The following is a 23,501-nucleotide window of genomic DNA, read 5'->3' as shown; positions in this document are numbered from 1 at the left end:
CTGAACTATTCGGTAATAATGGTTTGAAAAAAACGTTTTTTTATCCTTTTGACCACAAACATCAGTGATTGATCCGGTGGGATTAACGTGCCCTCTTTGTAAAAGCAGCTGAAAAGCAGTGAACTAACATGCCGTGACGTCGCCCAACAATGTTTTGGTTCCTGGCGATGACGTAATACACAAAAACATGGTTCCCTTGTTTTGAACCTGAAAAGCGTGCTAAGTGTTTCTTTAACTTCGCCACGCATGAAGATGCATCTCCGAAACTGAATGACCGGAGAACATTCAGAAGAGACGATGGCTCAGGCCGTGGAAACGTGTGCTGAATCCGGACGCAGGCTGGTGTGTAACGTTGCCATCTGCCGTGTTATCGTTAGCTCATGAAGCGAGATTGGCAGCGAGCTAATTAGTTAGCTAAGCTAACGCTTGCAACTGTAAACGTTGGGATATTTGTCAAGTCACTTAAGCTGTTCAAGTCAGACGCCACGCGGAAAAACGACAAATCTCGCTTTGTAGATTTTATAACTTCTGCGATATTTGTAGTAGTTGAGCGAGCGTACGGCAGTTAAAGCAAAATAAACCTACACCTAACTTAGATCCGTGAATTCCTGCAAACATTACATTTATCGTAATTGAGTAACGTTAACCTACCAACAGCCGCATTTTCCCAGGACAAGACTGTCATTTAACGGTTATTACACTTGACGTCACATTTAAGAAAAATATATGTTACTTTGGTAACATACCATGAAAACTGAATATGACCTCAGCACAGTTGTAAAGTTAGAAACGAAACAAATGTCGTATCATTTCTCATCAGTCATACTGGCTGTTTGCGCAGAGAGAGGGGCCGTTATGGCAGAAATAGTTTGCTTTCCACGCATGTTGCAGTTTTGTCATGTAAATCATGTCGTCTTCAATGGCAGCGCTCCATCTGCCGGAGGATGTACGACGAAAACGAGGATTTGTCTGATGTGGAGGAAATTGCAAACATCAGGGGCTTCAGTGTGGAGGAAAAGCTTGTCAGTGACAGTTACAGCGCAAAATTTGTCCACTTGCTGGAGGGAAAAGGTAAAGTAATACACAGCACATCGCATTTCCCTTTGAGTAGCTATTGATGCTGTTTTGATTGGCAAGTTGCATGCCAGCACCACAATAAATGTATTTTCCCATAAACGCTTTTGTCTACTGTGTTGCAGACTTCTCTTATGAATATGTGCAAAGGGAGGCTCTCAAGGTCCCACTCATTTTTAAAGAGAAGGATGGACTAGGGATCAGGTGAGAAGCCATTTCTGTGAAGTCATCAGTTTCACAGTGCTCATGGTGATGACTGAGCCTGCCTTATATCTGTTGTGCATGCATGTTTTTAACTATATGGCAACACATGCAGTAGATTAACTGAGTAAATCCCCCTGTCTGTAATTTACACAGAATGCCTGATCCAGAATTTACAATTAGTGAAATTAAAGGCTTAGTTGGTAAGTACAATGCTACACACACATGCACACGTGCACAGACACATGCACACAAACAAAACCAAAAGCATATGTGCATCCAGAGGGAGGTTAAGTATCCCAGCTGCTAATTCGGAGGCTAAGAGCTGGTGGAGTAAAAACTAGGGGGGGTTAGTGAGTTTCAGCTTTTGGGAAATCCTGAATAATGTGCCAGATAAAAAAAGTTGTGAGACGCTGGATTTATCACAATGATCTGAGCAACCCTGTGTCCTAGATGTATCGCCTAGTCTCATCCATGGCCATGTGGAAAGAAAACACTACAAAGAAACAAGCTATTTCAGCTACGCTATTCTGTAGTGTGGCTGAGATTGTAAGTTCAGCAATGTGTACAATGGTATGATGGGCTAGAAAAGATCTAGTTTTGCCGGAAATTGTACGGAACTACTCTTTTGCATTGTGGAATAAAGTTTATAAATAATGTATGTATGTAAAATTCTACACCTAGCAGAAGAAGGACCAAAACAGCCATGTATTGCCTAAAATAATCAGGCAAATGGGCATAATTTACAAAGAGGCAAAAAGTAGTAATCACAGTATGTTGAAATTCCATCAATAATGTATCTTACTCTTACAATGATATTATTGTTTTTGCTTCATCTGTTAGTCTGCCTGTCATTTAACATGTTTATATGTGCGATGTATGATTATAGTATGTTTGTGTGTGTGTCTAGTTTCTCATACTGTGGGGTATTCTATGTACTCCTTTAACACTAAATATAATTCCATCTGTTAGTCAGCAGTTTTTATCATTGTTATGTTAAAAAAATCCGATCAAACAATTTTACTGCTGTATTTTGCATTGCATTAAAATACAATGGTGTTACTCAAGTGAATGTGACAGGAACATGATTGGGGTGTAGTTGCTCCATCTAGTGGGGAAGATGGTGAATTCATGGCATTAGCTATGAGCTGCTGTCAAATATCAACAATGCACGTTTTCTCTCACATTAGCATGCTAGATTGTTTTTAGACCTTCTTACAGACAGATTGTATTAACTCTTAATGACAGTGGAAGCGCTCATGGGTATAATTTCAACTTGTGTCCCGGCTGTGCCTTGCAGGCAGCCGTCGGCCTGTGGATGTCATGGACGTGAGCACTCAGAAAGGCACTGAAATGAGCATGGCTCAGTTTGTCCGTTATTATGAGACACCAGAGGCGGAGCGGGACAAACTCTTCAATGTCATCAGCTTAGAGTTCAGCCACACAAAGCTGGAGAACCTCATCAAGCGGCCCACAGTGGTAATATCACATGACGCTCTCTGTATGATGTGATGATTCTTGAAGGTCACAAATCTGCCACCATATGCAAATTAAGTACGACGAACAACACTGTGGCTGGTGGCTAAATGAGTGATTTTGGTCACAGGTGGATCAAGTGGACTGGGTGGACAACATGTGGCCTCCTGATCTGAAGCACAGCCAAACAGAAGCTACCAATGTAATCTCAGAGATGAAGTACCCTAAAGTGCAAAGGTATGACTACTGCTTTCATAAAAAATCTCTCTTAAGCTGTTTATCAGTTTATGAGTTAAAAAAAGTGTAGCGCAAGATAAACTATTTGGAGGAAACTGCTGCTTCCTTGGCAGTAAATACAATTTCTCCTCCCGTCTGAATGTCTTGTGTGTGGCTCAGTAGTTGCAGAGCGCTGCATACCATCGGTGTTATCCATCTGCTCTAAGTGCTCTTGATTGTTGCTAGGCAGCAGAGTTTTCCACAGTGGAGGATGGTTTGATAACAGCTGTAGCCTGACTGCACAGACACCTCTCAGCCAATCAGCTGTCAGCATTTGTACATAGCATAAGAGTCAAAACCAATTGGTGCTTTCCTTTCAACCTCAGTTTGTTTTTCTGTAGAGTTGTATTTATTATTGTTATTTTGATTACATTTGGTTGAAAATCCTCAAACTCAGATGAGCACTGGTGGAAGGGACTGTGTTGTACATTTTGCTGACAACAGCAATTAAATTATTTCCATTATCACTTCAGCACATTTTCAAAACATCTGTCCTTTTTTTTCCATGAGCAGGTTGATCTTTGATGGCTTCCCTGTATTTTTCTACCTGTCAGCCTTCATTTTGCAAAAATTCATGTGGCACTGAAGTAATTTGTTGTAGCAGAAATGTGTAGTTATTATAGAGTGGGAAGTATTTGTTCATTAATCAGTTCTTTGATTGGAAGCAAATTAATCGGCAACTAGTTTGATAATCACTCATTTATGATGGGCATTTTTTCACTATTGCCTCACCAATTATCATCAGAGTAATTGATAATAGCTTTAATAAATTATGATCTGTTGTTGGGTCATCATTTCCTTGATATACTCCGACTTCAGGTTGCTCAGTTTTCATCATTGCTTCAGTCAAAGTTGCTGTTTTACCTGAAGTCACATTTATAATTCAGCAGAGTGATGATATTAAAATGTTTGAATTAGAATTCCAGGTAGTAGAATCCCAATTCCAAAAATGTAGAGAGCTGTGTTGAACATCAGTAAAAACAGAATGCAAGAATTTGAACTGTGGTTTCTGACAACGGTGTTACAAAGTGTTCCTGAGCCTGTGTAGTAACATCCTTTATACAGTCACAGAGTGGTGAACCTCGCTCCATCCTCGCTTGTGAACGACTGAGCCTGATCCAGGATGCTCCTTTCATACCCAATCATGATACTATCACCTGTTAGCAATCAACCTGTTTACCTGTGGAATGATCCAAACAGGTGTTTTTGCAGCGTTCCACAACTTTCCCAACTGTCTTTTGTCGCTCTTGTCACAACTTGGTTGAAACATGTTGCTGCATCAAATTCAGAATAAGCAGATATTTACAAAACTCAATGAAGCTGATGAGGTCAGACATTAAATATGTTATCTTTGTACTGTTTTCGGTTGAATATTTGTCAGTATTAGCAAACTATCACATTGTGTCCAGACACAATGGAATCTGGGTTGTAGTCAGAAAATTGTCAGTGATTTTCAGAAAGTCTGTGCAGCTGTTCTGTGTGTTTGACTGAGCTGTAATGTAAAGAAACGTTTTCTCGGTTGCTGCAGCTTGTGTTAGCAGTGGTGATAAATAGAGCTGCTCCCATGTAACTAAATTACTGAATCATTTACGTCTCGGAGCGCTAATCACTCCTCAATTAATTTCCAGAGGAGAGATGTCCTATTGTGAGCAATTTTCTGTGCTATAGTGCTCTTGTGAGTGATTTCGAGTGGTGTTTTCTATTGGTAGCTGTTGTTTTCAGTAAAACACAACTGAGATTGCTGCTGCCTTCTTATTTGGATGAGCTGTGTTTTATCTTTTTGCATCTTTTTTTGAATGCCACTGTGTTATACGTGAACATCCTCACTATCTACTCATCTACTATGCCGTGATTCTTCTAAATTCTTTTGATTTATCCTGTCTGCTGTAGGTATTGTCTCATGAGTGTGAAAGGCTGCTACACAGATTTCCACATCGACTTTGGGGGAACTTCTGTTTGGTATCACGTATTTAAGGGACGGAAAGTAAGTTTACCCATCCAACATAACAGTTTCAGAGTTGATAATTCACCTACCCTTGCTTTGACCGCACAGCACAACCTCTAAATAAAAAATCTCTGCTTCTCCTCAGGTGTTTTGGCTGGTGCCTCCAACCCCTCATAACCTTGCCCTTTATGAGGACTGGGTCCTGTCAGGCAAGCAGAGTGATATCTTTCTGGGAGACCGAGCTGATGGATGCCAGAGAGTGGAGCTTAAGCAAGGATACACCTTCTTCATCCCATCTGGTGTGTTGGCATGGTTGTTTAAAAGTAGCCAGCAGGAAAAGATTAGCTGCCGCTTCAATGAACAGTGATGCTAAGCTTTATCTGACTATTCTACAGTACATTCACATATGTGAGTTTGCATTACTCCTCTATGTTCCCCTATCTCTCTATATATTTATTTCTATTTAAGGGTGGATCCATGCTGTCTACACTCCTGAGGACACACTGGTGTTTGGAGGCAACATTCTGCACAGCTTCAACATTCCTATGCAGCTGACCATCCATGAAATAGAGAACAGGACGAAGGTAGGAGCATTTTCCAATGTGTGGCTGACCTCTGACCTGCACTGCAATACAGTAAGCTCTACCTGGGATGAATTAAATTCCCAATCACCTGCAAGAGACAGGACAATTAAAGATGAGGTGGAGGAGGATGTAAGTAAGGGAAAATAGTATTTAAGTATATAAATGTATGGTAATGTAATATAATGCAACATCAGTGGGAATGGATATAATAGTGAAAGTCAGGAGCAGCACTTATTTGTGTGTTGTAAGATGCTGGCAGCTTGAGAGAGAAAGAAAGCATTTGAACACAACCTGTATACTGATGAAGGCAATATCCCTTTATATGTAGACTCTGGATTTGATTTGTTTTCCTTTAAGATATCACTACTTTGTGTACACTAAAATCCATGTTAAAAATGCTCATATTTTCACTTTTTTGCAAAAAATATAATCTATTTCCCTCCAGTAGGATTTCATGGATCGTGTTTACTGTTTTATTTGTGTTGTACATTAGCTTCTTCATGGCTGTTTTTTAAAGCTGCATTGGTCCAAAAGAAGAATAATCACATCTTGAGGAAGTTAAGCCTGCCTGTTGAGAGTGCAGCCTGTTCCTGCAGAAGCCTGCGTGTTTGTTTGTGTGCACAGGAGCACAGTGTGTGGAGCGATAGAGCACAACATGCTGCTAGGAGTAATAATCTCTTAGCCTTGTCATCTCTTTACACTGCTGGTGCTGTCAGCGATACAAACACAGACAGAGCTCCGGTTACGCGCATACATGGGCAAGAAATCAGGCTTTGCCCACAGAGCTCAAGCTGTGCTAACCGTCCTCTGAGAGAGAGAGCTGGTGCCTTTGATTACATGACAGAGTGCATGTAAATATCAGGTGTTTCTCAAGCTTACACCGATGCTGGTTTTGGCCCTGTTTCCAGGTTCATTCCAAGTTCCGTTTCCCGTTCTACTATGAGATCTGCTGGTATGTCCTGGAGAGGTACCTGCACTGCCTGACCAAACGCTCCTACCTGTCAATCCGCAAAGAGCCCGTTGTAACGGGTGAGTGTAATAATGCAGCTGTTTTGTCATATCTCTTGTGTGTTACAAATCCCGTACTGCAGTTGTAATGAGCTCTCTCAACTTATTAAATCTCTTATTAAGTGCATCAATTACTAACTTTTCTGCTCTCTGTCTGTCCTCATGTACTCGAGCAGGCTCTGCAGCAACATCGTACACACACATACTTATTTCTATGACTGGCATAATCTAATTCTGTTTCTGAACATTGTGGACATAGCTGTATCCCACTTGTGAATTCCTTAAGATTAGATTTGATTAGTTGGTGTGTACACCCTGCAGTTCTTTTACAGTATAGTACATGTTGTTTCAGCTGGAAGCCAAAAGAACACACCTATTTTAAAGTCCAGCTACATACACCGAAGGGTTGCATATAGATGACCTGCTTTGTATGCAATCAAACATGTATTTCATGCTGGTTCAGTGCCATGCTTGATCATAGTCATTCTTTGCTCTTGTCAGATATGTTATTATTATTACACTCTTCCAGTACAAAGGAAAAAATTACGTGGACAGAAATGATTAGTAATTTGATATGGCTATTTTTCTTCTCATTCTGTCTTCAGATAATGAGACGAAGGCAAACACAGAGAGCCCCTCCTCTGACTCGAGGAGCCAGGACATGAACGAGGACTCGTGTGAGATTCAGGTCAGGGATGACCAGGGTGAAAAATCTGAGCGAGTCGCGCAGGATGGCCCCTGCTCTCCAGACAACCGGAGGGGCCAGCACCTCAAAGCCGTCTTGTCTGTTGACTCGGAGGACAGCTGTAATCCTGGCTCCACCTCTCTAGATTTCCCCCAAACCCCCTCTGACTCTCCAGCCTCGGAGTTGCAGAGTAAATGGACGCATTTGACCGAGTTTGAACTGAGCGGGCTCAGGACTCTGGTCGAGAAGCTGGAGTCGCTCCCTGAAAACAAGAAATGTGTTCCAGAGGGAATAGAAAACCCGCAGGCGCTGCTGGAAGACATGAAGGTAAGACACAAAAAGATGACAGACTAACAAGTATGCACACAGAAAGTGCACCATTCAATAGAAATCACAGAGTTCTCTTGCTTTTCGTTTCTTCTCTGTGGTTGTCCAGGTTGTCTTGAAAGAACATGTCGATGACGACCCCAAATTAGCTATCAGTGGAGTTCCTGTGGTGTACTGGCCTAAGAAAACTATAAAGGTAAGAATATTTCAGCTGCAGTGTGAGACTTTCTTGTTGCTTTTGCACCAGACATTATTCTTTATCTTTGTTTGGTGCTTGCAAATTAAGTTGATGTGCACTTGATTCTGAGTTGATCACTTAATACAACGGAAAAATCAGTGGAATTATGGAAAGTGAGCACAAGTGAACAGGCTTTGATCCATCTGTCGCTTGACTGCTGTGCAAGTCTACAACGTTAATGGAGCCATTTTAAGTATTTTTACTTGTACAATCCGTATTCCAAAAAAAGTTGTGACACTGTGTAAGACCTTAATGTTACAGAATGTGCTAACTTGCTAATCCTTTTTTAAATGTACTCAACAGTACAAAGACAATATATTTAGTGATTGACCTCATCAGCTTCATTGATTTTTGTAAATATCTGCTTATTCTGAATTGATGCAACAACATGTTTCAAACAAGTTGGGACAGTAGCAACTAAAGACTGGGAAAGTTGTGGAACGCTCCAAAAACACCTGTTTGGATCATTCCACAGGTAAACAGGTTGATTGGTAACAGGTGATAGTATCATGATTGGGTATGAAAGGAGCATCCTGGAAAGGTTCAGCCGTTTACAAGCAAGGATGGAGCGAGGTTCACCACTTTGTGAACACATGATTGTATGAAGGATGCTACTACATGGGCTCAGGAACACTTTGTAACACCGTTGTCAATTAAAAACAATTCATTACATTCTGTTTTTGTTGACATTGTACAGAGTCACTACTTTTTTTGCAATATGGTTGAATATTGAGAGAGTACAATTTGTTTTTTGATGGAATTACAGTGAGTGAGTGGTGATGATACAGCAACAACCTGCGGACGACTGTAGTCACTGATGACTCAGAACCACTATTTTAATTAGATTATGTTTAGAGCTGTATCATTAGTAGCAGAGTAGTCCTACTTTAGTGTAGTACTGTATTGTTATCATTACTATAAAACAGGGCATTTTCTATTGCTGTCGACCTAGTTTATTTTGCATTGATCTGTATTACCAATTTCTGATAATCACAAAAAGCCCTTTATCTCAGTTTCATTGTTTACACTGCCATGCTTGACATTATTCCTCATTTACCTTTCAAAGGAGGAGCTTTTTCTCTTCTTAGTGCTCTTACCTCTTTTCTCAGTCTCCTCTCGTCATCTCATCAGGTTCAGTCGCTCTTCCCTCTCTTGCTTCAAACACTCACTGCAATCCAGAGCACGAGATGTACTTATTTACATAATTTTGACTAAACAAGCTGCAGTATTGCCTTTTGTGCATCAGTATGCTCTACAAAATACCTCCTTAGACAAAGCTCATGTGAAATTGTGATATTTTAAGACTGTTAAATATCTGTACACGCTAGAAATGCCTTTCATGTCTTGTCTATGGCTGTCATTTCATCATGTCTTGAGCTGAGCTGGAGGCTCTTAGAGGGGGAAAATCAAGGCTTTTACATTCACTGGCTACATGTAAAACGAAACAAAAAAAATGACCTCATCCATTCTCCTCATATCCCTAAATTATTTCACCCTCATGAAAGAGTCAATACACATGTTAATGAAATGATACACAAATGTAGTGTTCATTTTTAAGTGCTCTTTTACTTGCATTATAATATAAAAATAAGGAGAATTCAGTATGTAATATACATTGCTATATGCTATATGTGTTTGCATGTGTCACATTAATGACTCAGTTTAAGATAACTGAATATGTGGTTTATATTTTATATATTGCACATGCTTTTAAATTTTGATTAATTATTAATTGTCAAAACAAATGCCTGACGTGTGTAACAGGCGGAGAAGCGTCAACAGGAGGTGGGAGGATGGGATGTGTTGTATATGAATGTATGGAGGTGGTTTCTGTTGGTTTCGTGGACCCTGTGGATCACCCCCACCCGTCCCTCCAAAAGGCCAGCTGCTGGTTGTGGGGCCTCTTTGTGTTTGCCTTTTGTAATGAGATGCCATCTGGCTCTATTGGCTGTGCAGAGCCTGCTCTCCTCTCCCTGTGACACACATCATGAATATGACAACGCTGTTGCTCCATTCTCTCTCCTCATTGGATAGAGGCAGACTCCCCCCAGTACATATTCTGATGCACCGCGGCCTCCCATTGGCCAAGTGCCTCCCAGCACCCCTCCTCCTCTTCCGGGGGTCGTTCCATATTAATGAGGCAGGCTCGTCTGTGTTTCCTACATCTGCTTGTGGTATTGTGGAGCTTTGGAGTAGGAGGGGAGGGCTGTAGGCCAGACAGTGGTAGCAGGAGTAGAAGGAGGAGGAGACTGCAGCCATGTCAGTTTGCTGTGAGCTGGACGGAGTGTGAAAAACCAGCCATGGCCATGTCGCTGAGCGCTGATGATGAGGACTACGACTCAGACTCTGAGCAGGTTAGCGCACCGTACCCCTGCAGGCGGGCATAGTGAGGCCACCAGAGGAATGCTTGTGCCAGACAGAGCAGTGTGCAGCATCACAGGGCAGCGAGGAAATGGAGCTACCTGGAGAGAAATGCATTGATTCATTCTACCTTCTGTGCTTGGTCCTTAATTTCTGCTCTTTGTTGCTGTTGTTTTTTTTTTTTTTTACTAGGTTTGTGTGTGAATCTGAGTGCATGCTCGTGTGTTTTCGTCAGGTAAAACCAGCTATTGGAGAAGGCTGTGTTTATAAAGCTCAGACCCTCAGGGCTGCTATTGGTTGTTTCAAAGCAGAGATGCACAGGAATGGGAATTCACGTAGGTGCGGGAGATGAATGTTTCATGTCTTGATTGTAAAAGCATCAGATACGCATTTTCAAATTTGAGTGACAGCAACACAGAAAATGTTATTGTGCCAGTATGCGTTAACGAGAAAGCAGTCAGTCTTACAGAATATTTGATATTGTTGAGTGCAAATTGCTGGGAGCTTTGATGAGACTTGCTTACACAGCAAGAAATGTGTTTTTTCATTTAAATATTACTTCTACTTAACTCCGAGCCAGCCACACCTTCTGACATTAATTCTGCTGCTGCGTTTGGTTTTGAAAAACAAATGACTGAGTCCATTTTGGTCTTTTGAGGGATATCAGAAGGCATTTTTAGTTCTGTTTTTTCTAGTCATGTACTGTTGTTGATGTCACAGTTCAACTATTCGATCAGAGAAATATGCCAGTATCAAGGCTAATATGCAACACTTGTTCGATGCGATGTGTCCACAGCAGGCTGAGTAACTATTGAGGTTTTAGTTACTGTAGCCTAAAAGTCAAATATTTCCAAGCCAAACAGTTCAGCACAAATTATTAATTTAATATCTCATCTGTGTGTACAGCAGATTCTCAACATCTCCACAGCGTGCTCTGCAAACTCTGTAAGTTTTCTTTGATGCTGTTCAGTCCTCACCTTCTGAGTAACGATGCGCTCGAGTTGGTGTGTAGCACTTGTTCCACTTCCTGTTTGTCATGTAAAATCTGGGGCAAACAGCACATATTGTGTGCAAGAGCGATCACAGGTGTTTAGCTTCACAGCATACCATCTCAAAAGCTTAACAGGAAAGCAATGCCTCCAGGAACCAAGTCAGTTCTTTCATATATTCCTAGAAAAGGTGAAGAGAAGTCCTGAATTTTGGTCAATAACTTCATATAAATGGTTTTATGTCAGTATAGACACCACCATGTTGTGTGTATTGCTGTGGCAACCAGCTGTTTGGTTTTGCTAAAACAATATGTCCTGTCGTTTCTGCAGACTGTTCTCGGTATGCGCGGTCTTCAGTGTGTGTTTAAGGTGATGTTAAGTACATCCACAGTAATTGATTTCCGCTGTTCTTCACAGCAGCTCAAGAGGCTCCTAATCTGTGTCAATGAACATCAGAGTCTGCTTCTGATAACGTTCCCGGCTGAATGAGCTCGGAAGAAATGGCTAGTTGCTTACTTGTGCAAAGAGCACACGTGTATGTGCTGTGTGCTGCAGAGAGGTGTGTATGCAACACACTACCGCTAAACTGCTACCAGTGACGTTTTCTGATCAAGAAATCTTGCAAAAAAAACCCCAGCAACCCCAAAACAAACAACAACAACAACAAAAAACACTTGTGCATGAGGCTGAGAGTGGCTACTAAGACTGAGAGGCAGATGATTTCTTCTGTGGTATTTTTGTCAACCTCTCCTGTCATTTAATTCTGAGCATCAGAGGGATATATCTGCTTTAGAGATCACTCACTTAGCAGACAGAGGGGGGTTTAGAGGGGATTTAGGGGACAATATGGACAGCTTTGCGAACTATCTACCTTCTATGCTTGCAGTTTAAGTTACAGGTGTAATCAGACAGTAATAAAGACACTACAGCGTCTGGCCACATGTTATTTAATGTGATCTGACATTAGCAGATGGATCATAACTCTGTTGTCGCATGTGGGAACTGACAAAAGCTGGGTTACAGATCACAGCACTGTGTCTTTTTCTGGGATATTTGGTCTCATTTCAGTGTTCCTCTGGAGCAGACCTCCTCTCTGTAATCCCTGCGAATACCCCCAGAACAGTCCAGCCCTACCCCCCCTAATATCTCACTCTAATCCTGTCTGGTAACCACATATCTGACTGCCTATGTCAGTCTATTGTATAAATTATTGTAATATGCCTAAGATTGAGCCTGCTTTCATTTTCTGTTAGAGAGTCTCATTACAGTTCTTATTGGTTACAAGTCTGTGTGTCATAGACTGTTCTGTTAGGGAATGGGACGTGGCTGTTGCTATGCTGACGCTAGGAAAAATCTGCACTGCCGATGTAACTAAAGAAATCCGATCTTCATTTCCAAGAGCTGCAGCCTCTTGCACTGCTTGCTCTTGTGTATTTCATCTCGAGCATTGCCACACATTTCCTCACGTGGCACGCTTGGCACTATTTTGACATGTGGTTTTCATGTCGAAAATACATTGTTGTGGTTGGGTTCTGAGCCCGAGAGGGAGCCGAATATATAAATCAAGAACAATAATGATGGGGATCAAAGGCATCTCATCTCCATTACTCAGTTCTATTAAATAGAGCACATTTAATGTGTACTGTTATAAATCAGTCTGCGCGCCCCCGAACACAGAATAATGGGTCCTAGTGATCCATGTGTGAAATGTAGCCATAAGTGCAGTTTCTCTTTGAAGTAGAAGCATGAGAGCAAGTGAAGTGCTAAATTTGGAGGATGCCTCCAGGGACATTCTTGATGTGTTTGTATTCTCCTGGATGCTGCGCTTTAACAGCCATGAAAAAAGCGTGTTTATGCACAGCGTGTTTTGATCGGATTTGTGTTGTTTGTGGATGTGTGTTATGTGTGTGCGCATGTGGATGCAGGTGCTGTGTCCTTTTAGCATGTGTCTGTGTTTGGAACTGTTGACCCAGAGTTACAAAGAGCAAAGACAGGATTCGGCAGCTCCGCCTACATCCCCCATAACACCGACCCCTGCCGAATATGATGAATGATGAATTTTTTCATATTATATAACGTGATTGTAAGTGCTCATTATTGAGCCATAGCACTATTATTAAATGAAATGCAATATAATTCAGAGCATTAGATTGAGGTGCTTTCCATTTCCTGAAATCAGAAATTTTGATAAAAAAAATCACTCAGTTGTCACATTGATAATAGTGAGATACTGATTTTAAAGCAGCTGCAGGCTTAAAAGTCTTCTTGTTAAAGCTAATAATACAAGCTTGCTGCCTCAGAATTACCGGCTATATCAATACATTTGCCATATCCAACTATTTTATTAGGAATAGTATACTTGTATGTAGTATAGCATTGCTAGATTTTTTATAAATAACACCTTTATTAACAAACTAATCCAACTTCAAATGCTGTTTGTGAAATACTTGGCTTTTCTCTTTAGGTGCTTGACACTGTATCCTCTTTATCCTTTCAGCCCCGGCCTCCCAACCGGCCGAAACCTAAGATGGCAGCTTCTCCTGCATCAGCAGTCAAGCTGTCAGCCAGCCGAGGAACATCTGGTGCCAGGAGGAGAAGGACGCGCTGTCGGAAGTGTGAGGCATGCCTGCGGACAGAGTGTGGAGAGTGCCACTTCTGTAAAGACATGAAGAAGTTCGGTGGGCCGGGCCGTATGAAGCAGTCCTGCATCATGAGGCAGTGCATCGCAGTGAGTTAGTTGTTCCGAATGTTCCCAGTGAATTCTCTTCTGATATGCACATGATGTTAAAGGAATCATTTTTGGGGAAATGGGCTTACTTGCAGAGTTAGATTAGAACAGGCCTGTATGCTTGATCTGAAGCTAGCGCTAGCAGGGTAGCATTAAGGCAGAAAACAGGGGGAAACAGCTAGCGTGGCTGTGTCTAAAGGTAAAAAGAGTCTGCCTATCAGTGCCTCTAACGTTCACTGATTAACATTTCATATCTTGAAATGATTTCCTAGTGATTTCCTGGTGTTTTGTCATCACCATGAGGTTGCCAGGCAACCCACAAAGACTTGAGAAAGTCACCGCACTTGGCCAAGAAATGGTTCCCGCATGTTTCGCCTCATAAAACCACTTGTTGGTTTTTGCATTTTGGTTTTTGTAAAGATTAAACAAATGAGAAAAGACACATCAGTCAGTGAACCTCAGAGGTGCTGGGAGCGGTTGTGTTTTTTTTGTCTTAAGACAGATCCATGCTGGCTCTTTCCCCCTGCTTCCAGCATTTGTGCTCAGTTAAGCTAACTACTTTCTGGCTATACATTCATATTGAGTGTGCAGACATTAGACTGCTATCCATTTTCTACGCACATTTCTCAAAATCTCAAATCAGTCCTTCAATGATTGCTTAATAGTTGTGGCTTCTAATAATGGCTGTAGCAGCTGTCACAGAGGAGAGACTGTTTGACTGTTTCAGCACCATGGACAGAGACATGTAGTCAAGGAGTTTGAATCTTTCTGCAGTCTTTACTGTGTAGACGGTGATTAGCCACTATAAACAAGAGAATGACAGAGACTTGACATCTGTCCCAGTATCCCACACTTGTGGTCTTAAGCTCTTTAGCAACTATGTCCCACTTTTTATAAATGCCAATATGCTTAACCCGCCCTTGATGTTCACTTACTGTAATACAGCTTCAGAGCTAAGTACATGCCGCACTAATCATGGCCTACTGTGCCACATCAGCCCATTTGTTGGTGGTAATGCAACTTATTTGCTAACCGACAGCAATCAATCAACAAACAAATTGGAAGTTGTTAAGTTCATCACATATTGGATTCAGTGAATATAATCAAATGCAAATCTGATCTCAAATTTAATATAAATTATGGTGGCAAACTATGAAATACAACAATTTCAGTGATTTTCAAAGGCCAGCAATGATTTAAGCAGTTAAAGCAAGCAGTACCAACAAATTCTATCTCATTCTACTGTATAAACTGGCTCCTACATTGATGTCAAATATGGGACTAGAATTAAGTGAAGGCCCTCACTTGCAGGAGCTCCAGCGTGCACATCAGAATTACATCACTCAGCTTGGAGTTTTTGTTTTCAGGTTTCTTAGTTGAGTCATTTGAGTAGGCGATAACAAGCCAGCGAGCAGTGAAATGTTCTGAATCCTTGAAAATCTGTTTTGCTTCACATTTCAGCAACTGTAGTGTCAACATACTGTTTAATCCACAGGTAGCTCGTGCACAAAACATCGCAGATAGCTAACGCACTTGAGGGCAGCATTGCAATTGAACCTGAAATGAATGGAAGCATTGTAAATGAGTTGTGGGTTCGCTTTCGTCATTCGCAGTTGTGACTGAGAGGAATTGAAGAGGATATTGATTTGAAACAGCAGCCCAACCTTCACGTCTCTGTGCTTCTTTTCTCCAGCCCGTCCTGCCGCACACAGCTGTGTGTCTCATCTGTGGTGAGGCAGGGAAAGAGGACACGGTGGAGGATGAGGAAGAAAAGTTTAACCTTATGCTCATGGAGTGCTCCATCTGCAATGAGATTGTCCATCCAAACTGTCTTAAGGTAAATTACTCAGTGTCAATACGTATTGAACGGTGTCACCGTAAGCTATGCTGTTAGAATGATTGAGCTGTTTAATCGCCTCTGGGTCAGATTTACTAAGAAAACGGCGTTGTGCAAATGCACGCAGTTTTCATTGAGTTTGCGGCTGCAATCTGTGTGTTTTCAGCATCTGGTTTGCTAAGACAGCAGCTCATTACGCAGTTTGCTCTTGGACTGAACCTCCAGAAGCACTCTACAAGTGAAGGAGAGCTTATGAGTGCAGGTCAGAGGCTGGATGTGAGATCAGGAAGCTCAGAACAGAAATGATAATTCAGCGAACTTGATTACAGAATGTTTACTTTGGCCAACTCCACCTGAGGAAAACTATGACTCAAAATGTTACTCATAAAAATATGATATTAGAATCTTTAGCTTATATCCAATTATGCATGCATTAGGAAGCCGTAAAAATGTTCATGGTAAACAAAATACACACGGCACCGCAACCAGCGGAGGCAGAGAGAGACAGGCGGAGCAGGCGGAGCAGGCGGAGGTGGTCTTGATGTAGATGTCGATGCTGAGGTAAAGGCAGCCAAACACACTCTTAAATTTATCAACAAAACAAGACAGAGGAAAGTTTAGTTGCAGCCTGTAGCGATTTTTCAGTTCATTGTTGAGCACAACATCCGTACGCTATTCATTCCCGTTACAGTCATCAGATATTCTGTTCATTAGTAATAGCCTCATTGCTTCATTCGTGTTTCTAATCATCAGTTTTTAGTTATTTACAAAACTGTATTAAATGCACATTTCTTTTCCCACTACAACCTGTCGTATGGCTCCCATCTGCTTTTCAGCAACAGAATTTAGTGGAGTACATAATCAGTCTCTGCTAACATCTCGTCTCAAGTCTCCTTTTATTTGGGTGACCGTCCCTTAAATGCATCTGAAATGTGTCACATCTGAGCCCGAAACATCTGGAACAGGCGCAGAAGCCTTAGTAATGCTGCCCCTCTGTGTGCTCCTTTTGTTCAGGTAAAAGATTCAAACGGAGTAGTCAACGATGAGTTGCCAAACTGCTGGGAGTGTCCAAAGTGCAACCATGCAGGAAAAACAGGGAAAGTAAGTATGGACTTCAGTCTGTATGTGTCTGAATCATGGAATGATTGAACAGTTGACTGTGTCACAGAATCTCAGGACCAGAGAAATAAAGTTGTGCTCTCTTTTTTTCTAACCTTTTGGCCTCAAAGCAAAAAAGGGGGCCAGGATTTAAGTACGCGTCAAACCTCCCTGGCTCGCTGCTGAAAGAACCACGCTTAAACCGGGACTCAAAAGAGGAGCCTGACCCGCCGATGATAACTGCCGCAACTGTTACTGCTCTGACTGCAACGTCCGCTGTGAAGAGAAAGGCAGAGCGGGAAGAGTGCCCAAAGAGGAAAGAGGAAGAACCTCCAAAGAAACGTCCTCCCCTGTTGTCTCTAGATGGTACACCCCGACCGAGGCTTGAGGACAACCCACTGAGGAAAAAGAGGAAACTCTTTGACACCAGTGATGAACCTGTCTTTGTGAAAAAGAAGGTAAGACCCTTATATGTTTTTAATCTTATCAGTTACACTGAATAAAATTGAGTTTTACCATCAGACAAATAGAATCACTGATACGGCTAATAAGCTTTTAAAACCAGAAGTATCTGACTGAAGCAAAACTAATGATGAGATTTTCAACATTTTTATTGACTTAATTGTAAAGCTGTTAAAATGAATCACATTCTTGGCTGCTTCTGTGGCATTAAGCTCGCGTTCCAGTTTTGGCTGCACGGAGGAGAAGAAACTGGTCAAAATAAAAGATTAATTTGACAAAATAATCCATTTAGTAGCTGTTCTAGACCTTTTTGATCATCATGATCTTCATGTGACTTCAAGCTCTCAGAAAATGGAAATTTGAGCATTTTCAAATCCACAACAGTTAGAACAACTCTATTTACTGATGCAAGATTCATGTTATGTTTTTTTATTGCATTGTGTCATGCTGTGTGTAATTTGCAAAAGGAAAAAGTGCAGTTTAGTGTGAATATTACAAAAGGGGAATTATGTAGAAGAGCTGAGACCAGAAGAATTGAACTATTTGAAAATGTGCAAATGCAGCATAGATGAGTTTATCAGCTTTTGGGTCAAAACTTAAATTTCATTTCATTGTGTCATCATTTTGTGAATCTGTTTGAAGCCCCCTGAATTCTCTTCAAAATAGAATATTATACAGTAAACTAGAATATGCAAAAACTTCATAGATAATTCTCAAATTCACTCTGACAGACCAGATAATTATATTCCTTCTGTTCTTTCTTAGAAGAAGCTTTCAAAACCGGAGGATCCCTTGACTCCAAAGCTGTTCGGTCAAATCAAGACAGAGAACGATCACGGCGATGAAGACGACGACCAGGACGATCACGACGAAGATGGATTGTCCTTGGACAGGATTCACGTGAAGGAGAAGAATGAGTATGATGACGAGGACCAAGACGAAGACGAGGAGGGAGAGGAAGAGGAGACGGTGAAAAGAGAGAGAGACAGTAGTGCAGAGGACAAAGCCAAGGTTCTGTTAAGTCCACTGCTAAGAACATCCGCAGCCAGAGAAAGCGACCAGTCGTCCTCCAACTCTCCCAGAGCCGGACCAAGCAGCGAATCAGGAGATGCTCAAGAGAGGAGCTCTGCTCTGCTGAAGGCTCGCCATCAACGCCGACGCCTGCCCAACAAAGAGCTGAGCAAAGAGTTCAACCAGGAGATTCCCAAGACAGAAGACTGCCTGTCCAACCAGAACCACGGTTCAGTGAAGACGGAGGACGGCCCAGCCAATCACAACAGACGACCGCTGAAGAGTGAGGACTCTGTGACCAATCAGAACCGTAAAGCACTAAAAACGGAGGACTCCGCAACTAATCAGAGCCGCAGGGCGCTTAAGATGGAGGAAGGTCTGGCCAATCAAAACAGACGGCCACTGAAAACAGAGGACGGCCTGGCCAATCAAAACCACAGGCCTGTAAAGTCCGAACCAGATAACGAAATGGACGACCAAAAGCCGAGGTGGCCTCTTAATAACGGCAGCAGCGACCTGGGTGACTGGCTGCGACACAGGGGGCGGGAGGTGAGCGAGACGCCGCGCGGTTACTCGCCCCTCAGCTGGAACCGAAGCACGCCGATCACATCGATATGCCCCCGCCCGCTCCCCTGTCGGTCGCCGCCAAAATGTATCCAAATGGAGCGCCACGTGATCCGGCCCCCTCCCATCAGCCCGCCGCCCGACAGGCTGCCACTGAACGACGACGAAGCGCACGTGATGCGAAGAGAGATGTGGATGACAGTATTCAGTCACCTGACCCACAGAGACCTTTGTGTCTGCATGCGCGTGTGCAGGACCTGGAACAGATGGTGAGTAAGAGATGAAAACCGCGTCCTCACACACCCTTCATCATACAGCGGCCATCTGCAAATATCTGCCGTGTGTCTCACCAGGTGCTGCGACAAGAGGCTTTGGAAGCACATCAATCTGAACCGCTGCAAGTCCATCACGCCTCTCATGCTGAGCGGTATCATCCGGAGGCAGCCAGCAGCCCTGGACCTCAGCTGGACCAACATCTCCAAGAAACAGCTCAGCTGGCTCATCAACAGACTGCCAGGTAGATGCTTTCCACCAGCAAAACTCTGCACTGTGTTGATGGTTTTATGAACAGGCAAATAAATGAGATAGAGAAGGGAAATGAGTGCTCATTACATCATTCTAATAACTTTGATTGAAGCGATAAACTGTTATGAGAAAAATAAATGGGGTGAACTGAGAAAGTTCCAGTTTCCTTCTTGGTGGATTATTTTTAAATGTTCAGCTGTTCCTTGTGGTTATGAAAAAAAAACGTATTTGACATGTTAATTGCAGAGCTATGGTGACACCTTGACAGAACCCTACAGTGGTATTCATTTGCACATGCAGTAATTAACTCATATATTTAACCATATTATGTAAAATAAAGGGAAACATTAAAGTTCTCCAAACTGAGTAAATGTCTTTAGATTTTCCTGGATGAAGACTGCTTAAGTGCATGCACTGAAGGTAGTTAGATTACTCTTTCAGGTATTGTATTGGTGTTGTAACGTGCAGTTTTTAATAGGTTTGAATTTCTATATGTTCCCATATGGCTCCTCCATCTGGATAATTGTATCCCTGGAGGCTCCTGCATTGAGATGGTTTACTTTAGCTGCTTTTCTTTGCTACTCATAAATGTCTTTGCTGCATCACTCAGCTAATTAGATAAAAATGCTGTCTGTTTCTTTGTTGGTTTATTTTGTAACCTCAGATTAACTAAAACTCTGGAGACTGAAAAACTGAAAAATAGGGCAGCACATTTAGCTTACCGTCTTGATGCTTGTTGGCTGCGCAGAAGAGATTTACAGATGATCAGTGTTTAAAGCAGGAGGCTGTGTCTGTTCTCTGTGTCCACTGCAGGTCTGCGTGTGCTGCTGTTGTCAGGGTGCTCCTGGGTGGCGGTCTCTGCTCTGTGCACCTCCAGCTGTCCTCTGCTGCGAACTCTGGATGTTCAGTGGGTCGAGGGGCTGAAAGACGCCCAGATGCGGGACCTTCTGTCGCCTCCCACAGATAACAGGCCAGGTACCAACCTGTCACGCACACACTCTGTCTAAACAGGCTTTAGTGGCTGAATGACTAAGCATGGCCATGGAGTAATAGGAAATTAGTGTGAGGAGTGCTTTGCTTTGTGGTTCTTCACCTTAATTGTTGTCAAATCTTAACTCATTTTAAGTGACTGGATTGTTCTACAGCGTTATCGACTCTGAGCTGTCAACTCATCAGCTGATGAGCTTAACTTAAAGAAAGGCTGCTGATATTACATATTTTTCTAATACATCACATCTTATTTCCAAACCCACTGGAGACATAAATCTTTAAGAATGGGTCTCAGATAAATAGTTCAATGTTTAAAAACGGCTCAAGAATTTCCTAAAACAGTTTTTGGCAAAAGTTACTCAAACAGGAGTCAATAGTGTATTTGTTTGGAGCTATTTTCAGCCATGGATTAATACACAATTAGTCCTCGAGTGATTATTTTCAGCAGCAGCACGGCGTACATGGGATTAACTCAAAATAAACTACAGTGCCCATGTCTATCATAATGAAGGAACATGTGAACAGTGCAACAGTGTGGCTCATTAATGTGTTTTTCATCGTGTTTGAAGAACAGTGGAGCTCCATAGCACTGAGAAATAAACTCTAGACTTTTAATGTAGAATATGAACAGATTTCACCTTTAATTTGAAATATAGTGAAATAAACTACAAAACAGCACCTTTCCCATGATTCTGTCTCAGACATCTGGCTTCTTGCACAAGGCTAATACATATGTTCAGACATACTTGTGATATACATTCTCTGATTCTTTCTCTGTGTTAATCTCCTTTCCCCCTCGCAGGTCAGCTGGACAACAGGAGCAAGCTGCGTAATGTGGAGGACCTGCGTCTGGCGGGCTTGGACATCACTGACACGTCTCTGCGCCTCATCATACGTTACATGCCCTCGTTGTCCAAGCTGGACCTCAGCTACTGCAACCACGTCACCGACCAGTCCGTCAACATCCTGACTGCTGCGGGGACGACCACCAGAGACTCGCTCACTGACATCAACCTGTCAGGTAGGAGCCCGTCTTTGTTGGCTGTAAGTCTGCCTGCATTTGACTGGCTCCCCCTAATGGTTAAATTTTGAATTTATTAGACGTATTGAATTATTACATCTGTCCAAGTTGGATTATACTTTATACTAATTTACACACAATAGATGTAAATAAAATGTAAAGTTAAGTTTAAGGACCATACTGGTGTTTTTGCATGTTTAACCTCATTTACCACAAATAACACATACTAGGAAATTTTTAAAAAACTCCTCCTGAAACCAAAGTTTGCCTGGAAGTCACTATAAGAAATACTGTAAATCTAAAACACCTCAGTTTTTATGTGGGAAAGTACAGCAGTTTATGTGGCGCATCTTTGGTTAAACTAATGTAGTCTCACACAACAATCATGCAAACACACGAGCGCCTTAATGTTCTGTTTTTGTTGAAACGGTTTGAGAGCGTGTCTAGATTGTGGAACAATTTCATGCTCTATCAGAGGCATGAAATGATATAGAAAATGTAAAATCAATTTTCTTGCAAAGTGCACACATGTAATCTTATCTTCATCATATAGTTGTGGTCTCTCTGGAATACCGTTTATCGTCAGAAGCACCGGATCAATGGAAAAACGGCCGAAAATCAAATGCAGTTTGGCTTTCTGTTGGAGATTTTACATTTATCTTGAAAACACTGCTTACCGTAATGAGGCCTTTTGGATTTCACGCCCTAGAATATCCTAAAGGGTTGATTAATCCATGTGTGTCATGGCTTATGTCAGCACGGGTGACCTGTTACGCATCGTTTGTTCTTTTTCTTCTAACCCCGTTTCTCCCTGCAGTCTGTAACAGGGTCACGGACCAGTCGCTGACCTATTTCAAGCGCTGTGGAAGCATATGTCACATCGACCTGCGATACTGCAAGCAGGTGACCAAGGAGGGATGCGACCAGTTCATCGCAGAGATGTCCGTCAGCGTGCAGTTTGAACTGATAGAAGAGAAACTGCTGCAAAAGATCAGTTAGGCCGAGGAATGTGGAGAAGACTGTGTGACATTGACAAGTGGTAGAACTACTGTCCACATGGAGGCAGCAGACGACTGTGCGCTCGCCGGGAATGGTGCTGCGTTCCATGAACGTCTGCAGACGCTGTCTGTTCCTGTAAAGCAGATGTAAAGGGAAGCTGTGCTGCTAAGCCAGAATGTAAAAATGGAAATCTGATCCCCTGAAGGCAATATTGCAAAAATGTTTTTGTTGTTGTTTGCACCTGTTTATAAGTTATTTATTTCTTTATATTGATTGTTTGTGTACTGTATCATGATTATCTTTTGGTGTTTAGAGACTATTTTTTGTTCCAATGCAAAGTTTATTGCATTATAGAGTAATATTTTTGTATCAGAAAGTGTTTCATACATTTATGTGCAGTATTGATTGCACCACTGTACGGTATCATACCATTGAAACTGATAATCAATTACTGTTAAGCTCTTTATTGTTGAGAGGCAAAGGTCTAAATTTGTTGCCAAACTGTAGGATGGTAGCTTTTGTTTGTGTGGATGGTTTTTTTTTTTTATATTTTACTACATGTGTCAGTGCCCTTTTTCTGATCAGAGGTACTGTGCATTTTGTGGTAACACTTAACTAACTAACACACTTAAGGTGCACATATTCACCATTAACTAGTTGCTTATAAGCATGCACATTAGTATCATACTGGCTCTTTATCAATTATTACAAGCACTTATTAATGCATTATTCTGCATGACCATATTCTACAACTACTAGGCAATTAACAAAGAATTTTCCCCCAATAACCCCCTAATTACTTCCTATTGTTAGTAAGTAAGGAAGTTGTCGTACATGAATTAGTCTGAATAAACAAATCATAATCCCCCAAACCTCCATAATAAGGAATTAATTAGTGCTTTACAATGACTAATAAAGAGCCAATATGCTAATATGCATGCTAATAAGCAAATAGTCAATGATGCCTTTGTGCACCTTAATATAAAGAGTGACCCGTTTTGTTTTTCATATAATGATACCACGTCCCATCGGATGAGATATGTAGAAGAAAAACTTCAAGTTATTTGCACTGACACAGTAAATATGAATACATGGATGTATT

At 41.8% G+C, this 23,501-nt stretch overlaps 1 protein-coding gene across 1 annotated transcript; it reads left to right on the top strand.

The window, feature by feature from the left end:
• The first annotated feature begins 205 nt into the window (after positions 1 to 205).
• Positions 206 to 22,922, top strand: LOC121622719 (lysine-specific demethylase 2B). The gene is made up of 21 exons (XM_041959658.1): positions 206 to 342; positions 927 to 1,071; positions 1,200 to 1,278; positions 1,432 to 1,478; positions 2,576 to 2,754; positions 2,882 to 2,988; positions 4,918 to 5,011; positions 5,118 to 5,271; positions 5,441 to 5,556; positions 6,465 to 6,585; positions 7,170 to 7,576; positions 7,686 to 7,772; positions 13,662 to 13,892; positions 15,586 to 15,729; positions 16,744 to 16,830; positions 16,959 to 17,285; positions 18,055 to 19,133; positions 19,218 to 19,381; positions 20,203 to 20,364; positions 21,182 to 21,400; positions 22,218 to 22,922. The coding sequence occupies exons 1-21, from the start codon at positions 271 to 273 to the stop codon at positions 22,397 to 22,399; spliced, it is 4,203 nt and encodes a 1,400-aa protein (XP_041815592.1). The 5' UTR covers positions 206 to 270; the 3' UTR covers positions 22,400 to 22,922.
• Positions 22,923 to 23,501: the final 579 nt, after the last annotated feature.

Source organism: Chelmon rostratus, chromosome 19 (assembly GCF_017976325.1).
Source record: "Chelmon rostratus isolate fCheRos1 chromosome 19, fCheRos1.pri, whole genome shotgun sequence".
Taxonomy (NCBI): domain Eukaryota; kingdom Metazoa; phylum Chordata; class Actinopteri; order Chaetodontiformes; family Chaetodontidae; genus Chelmon; species Chelmon rostratus.
The sequence above is the reverse complement of the archived record's forward strand: the minus strand, read 5'-3'. Positions and strand labels throughout refer to the sequence as shown.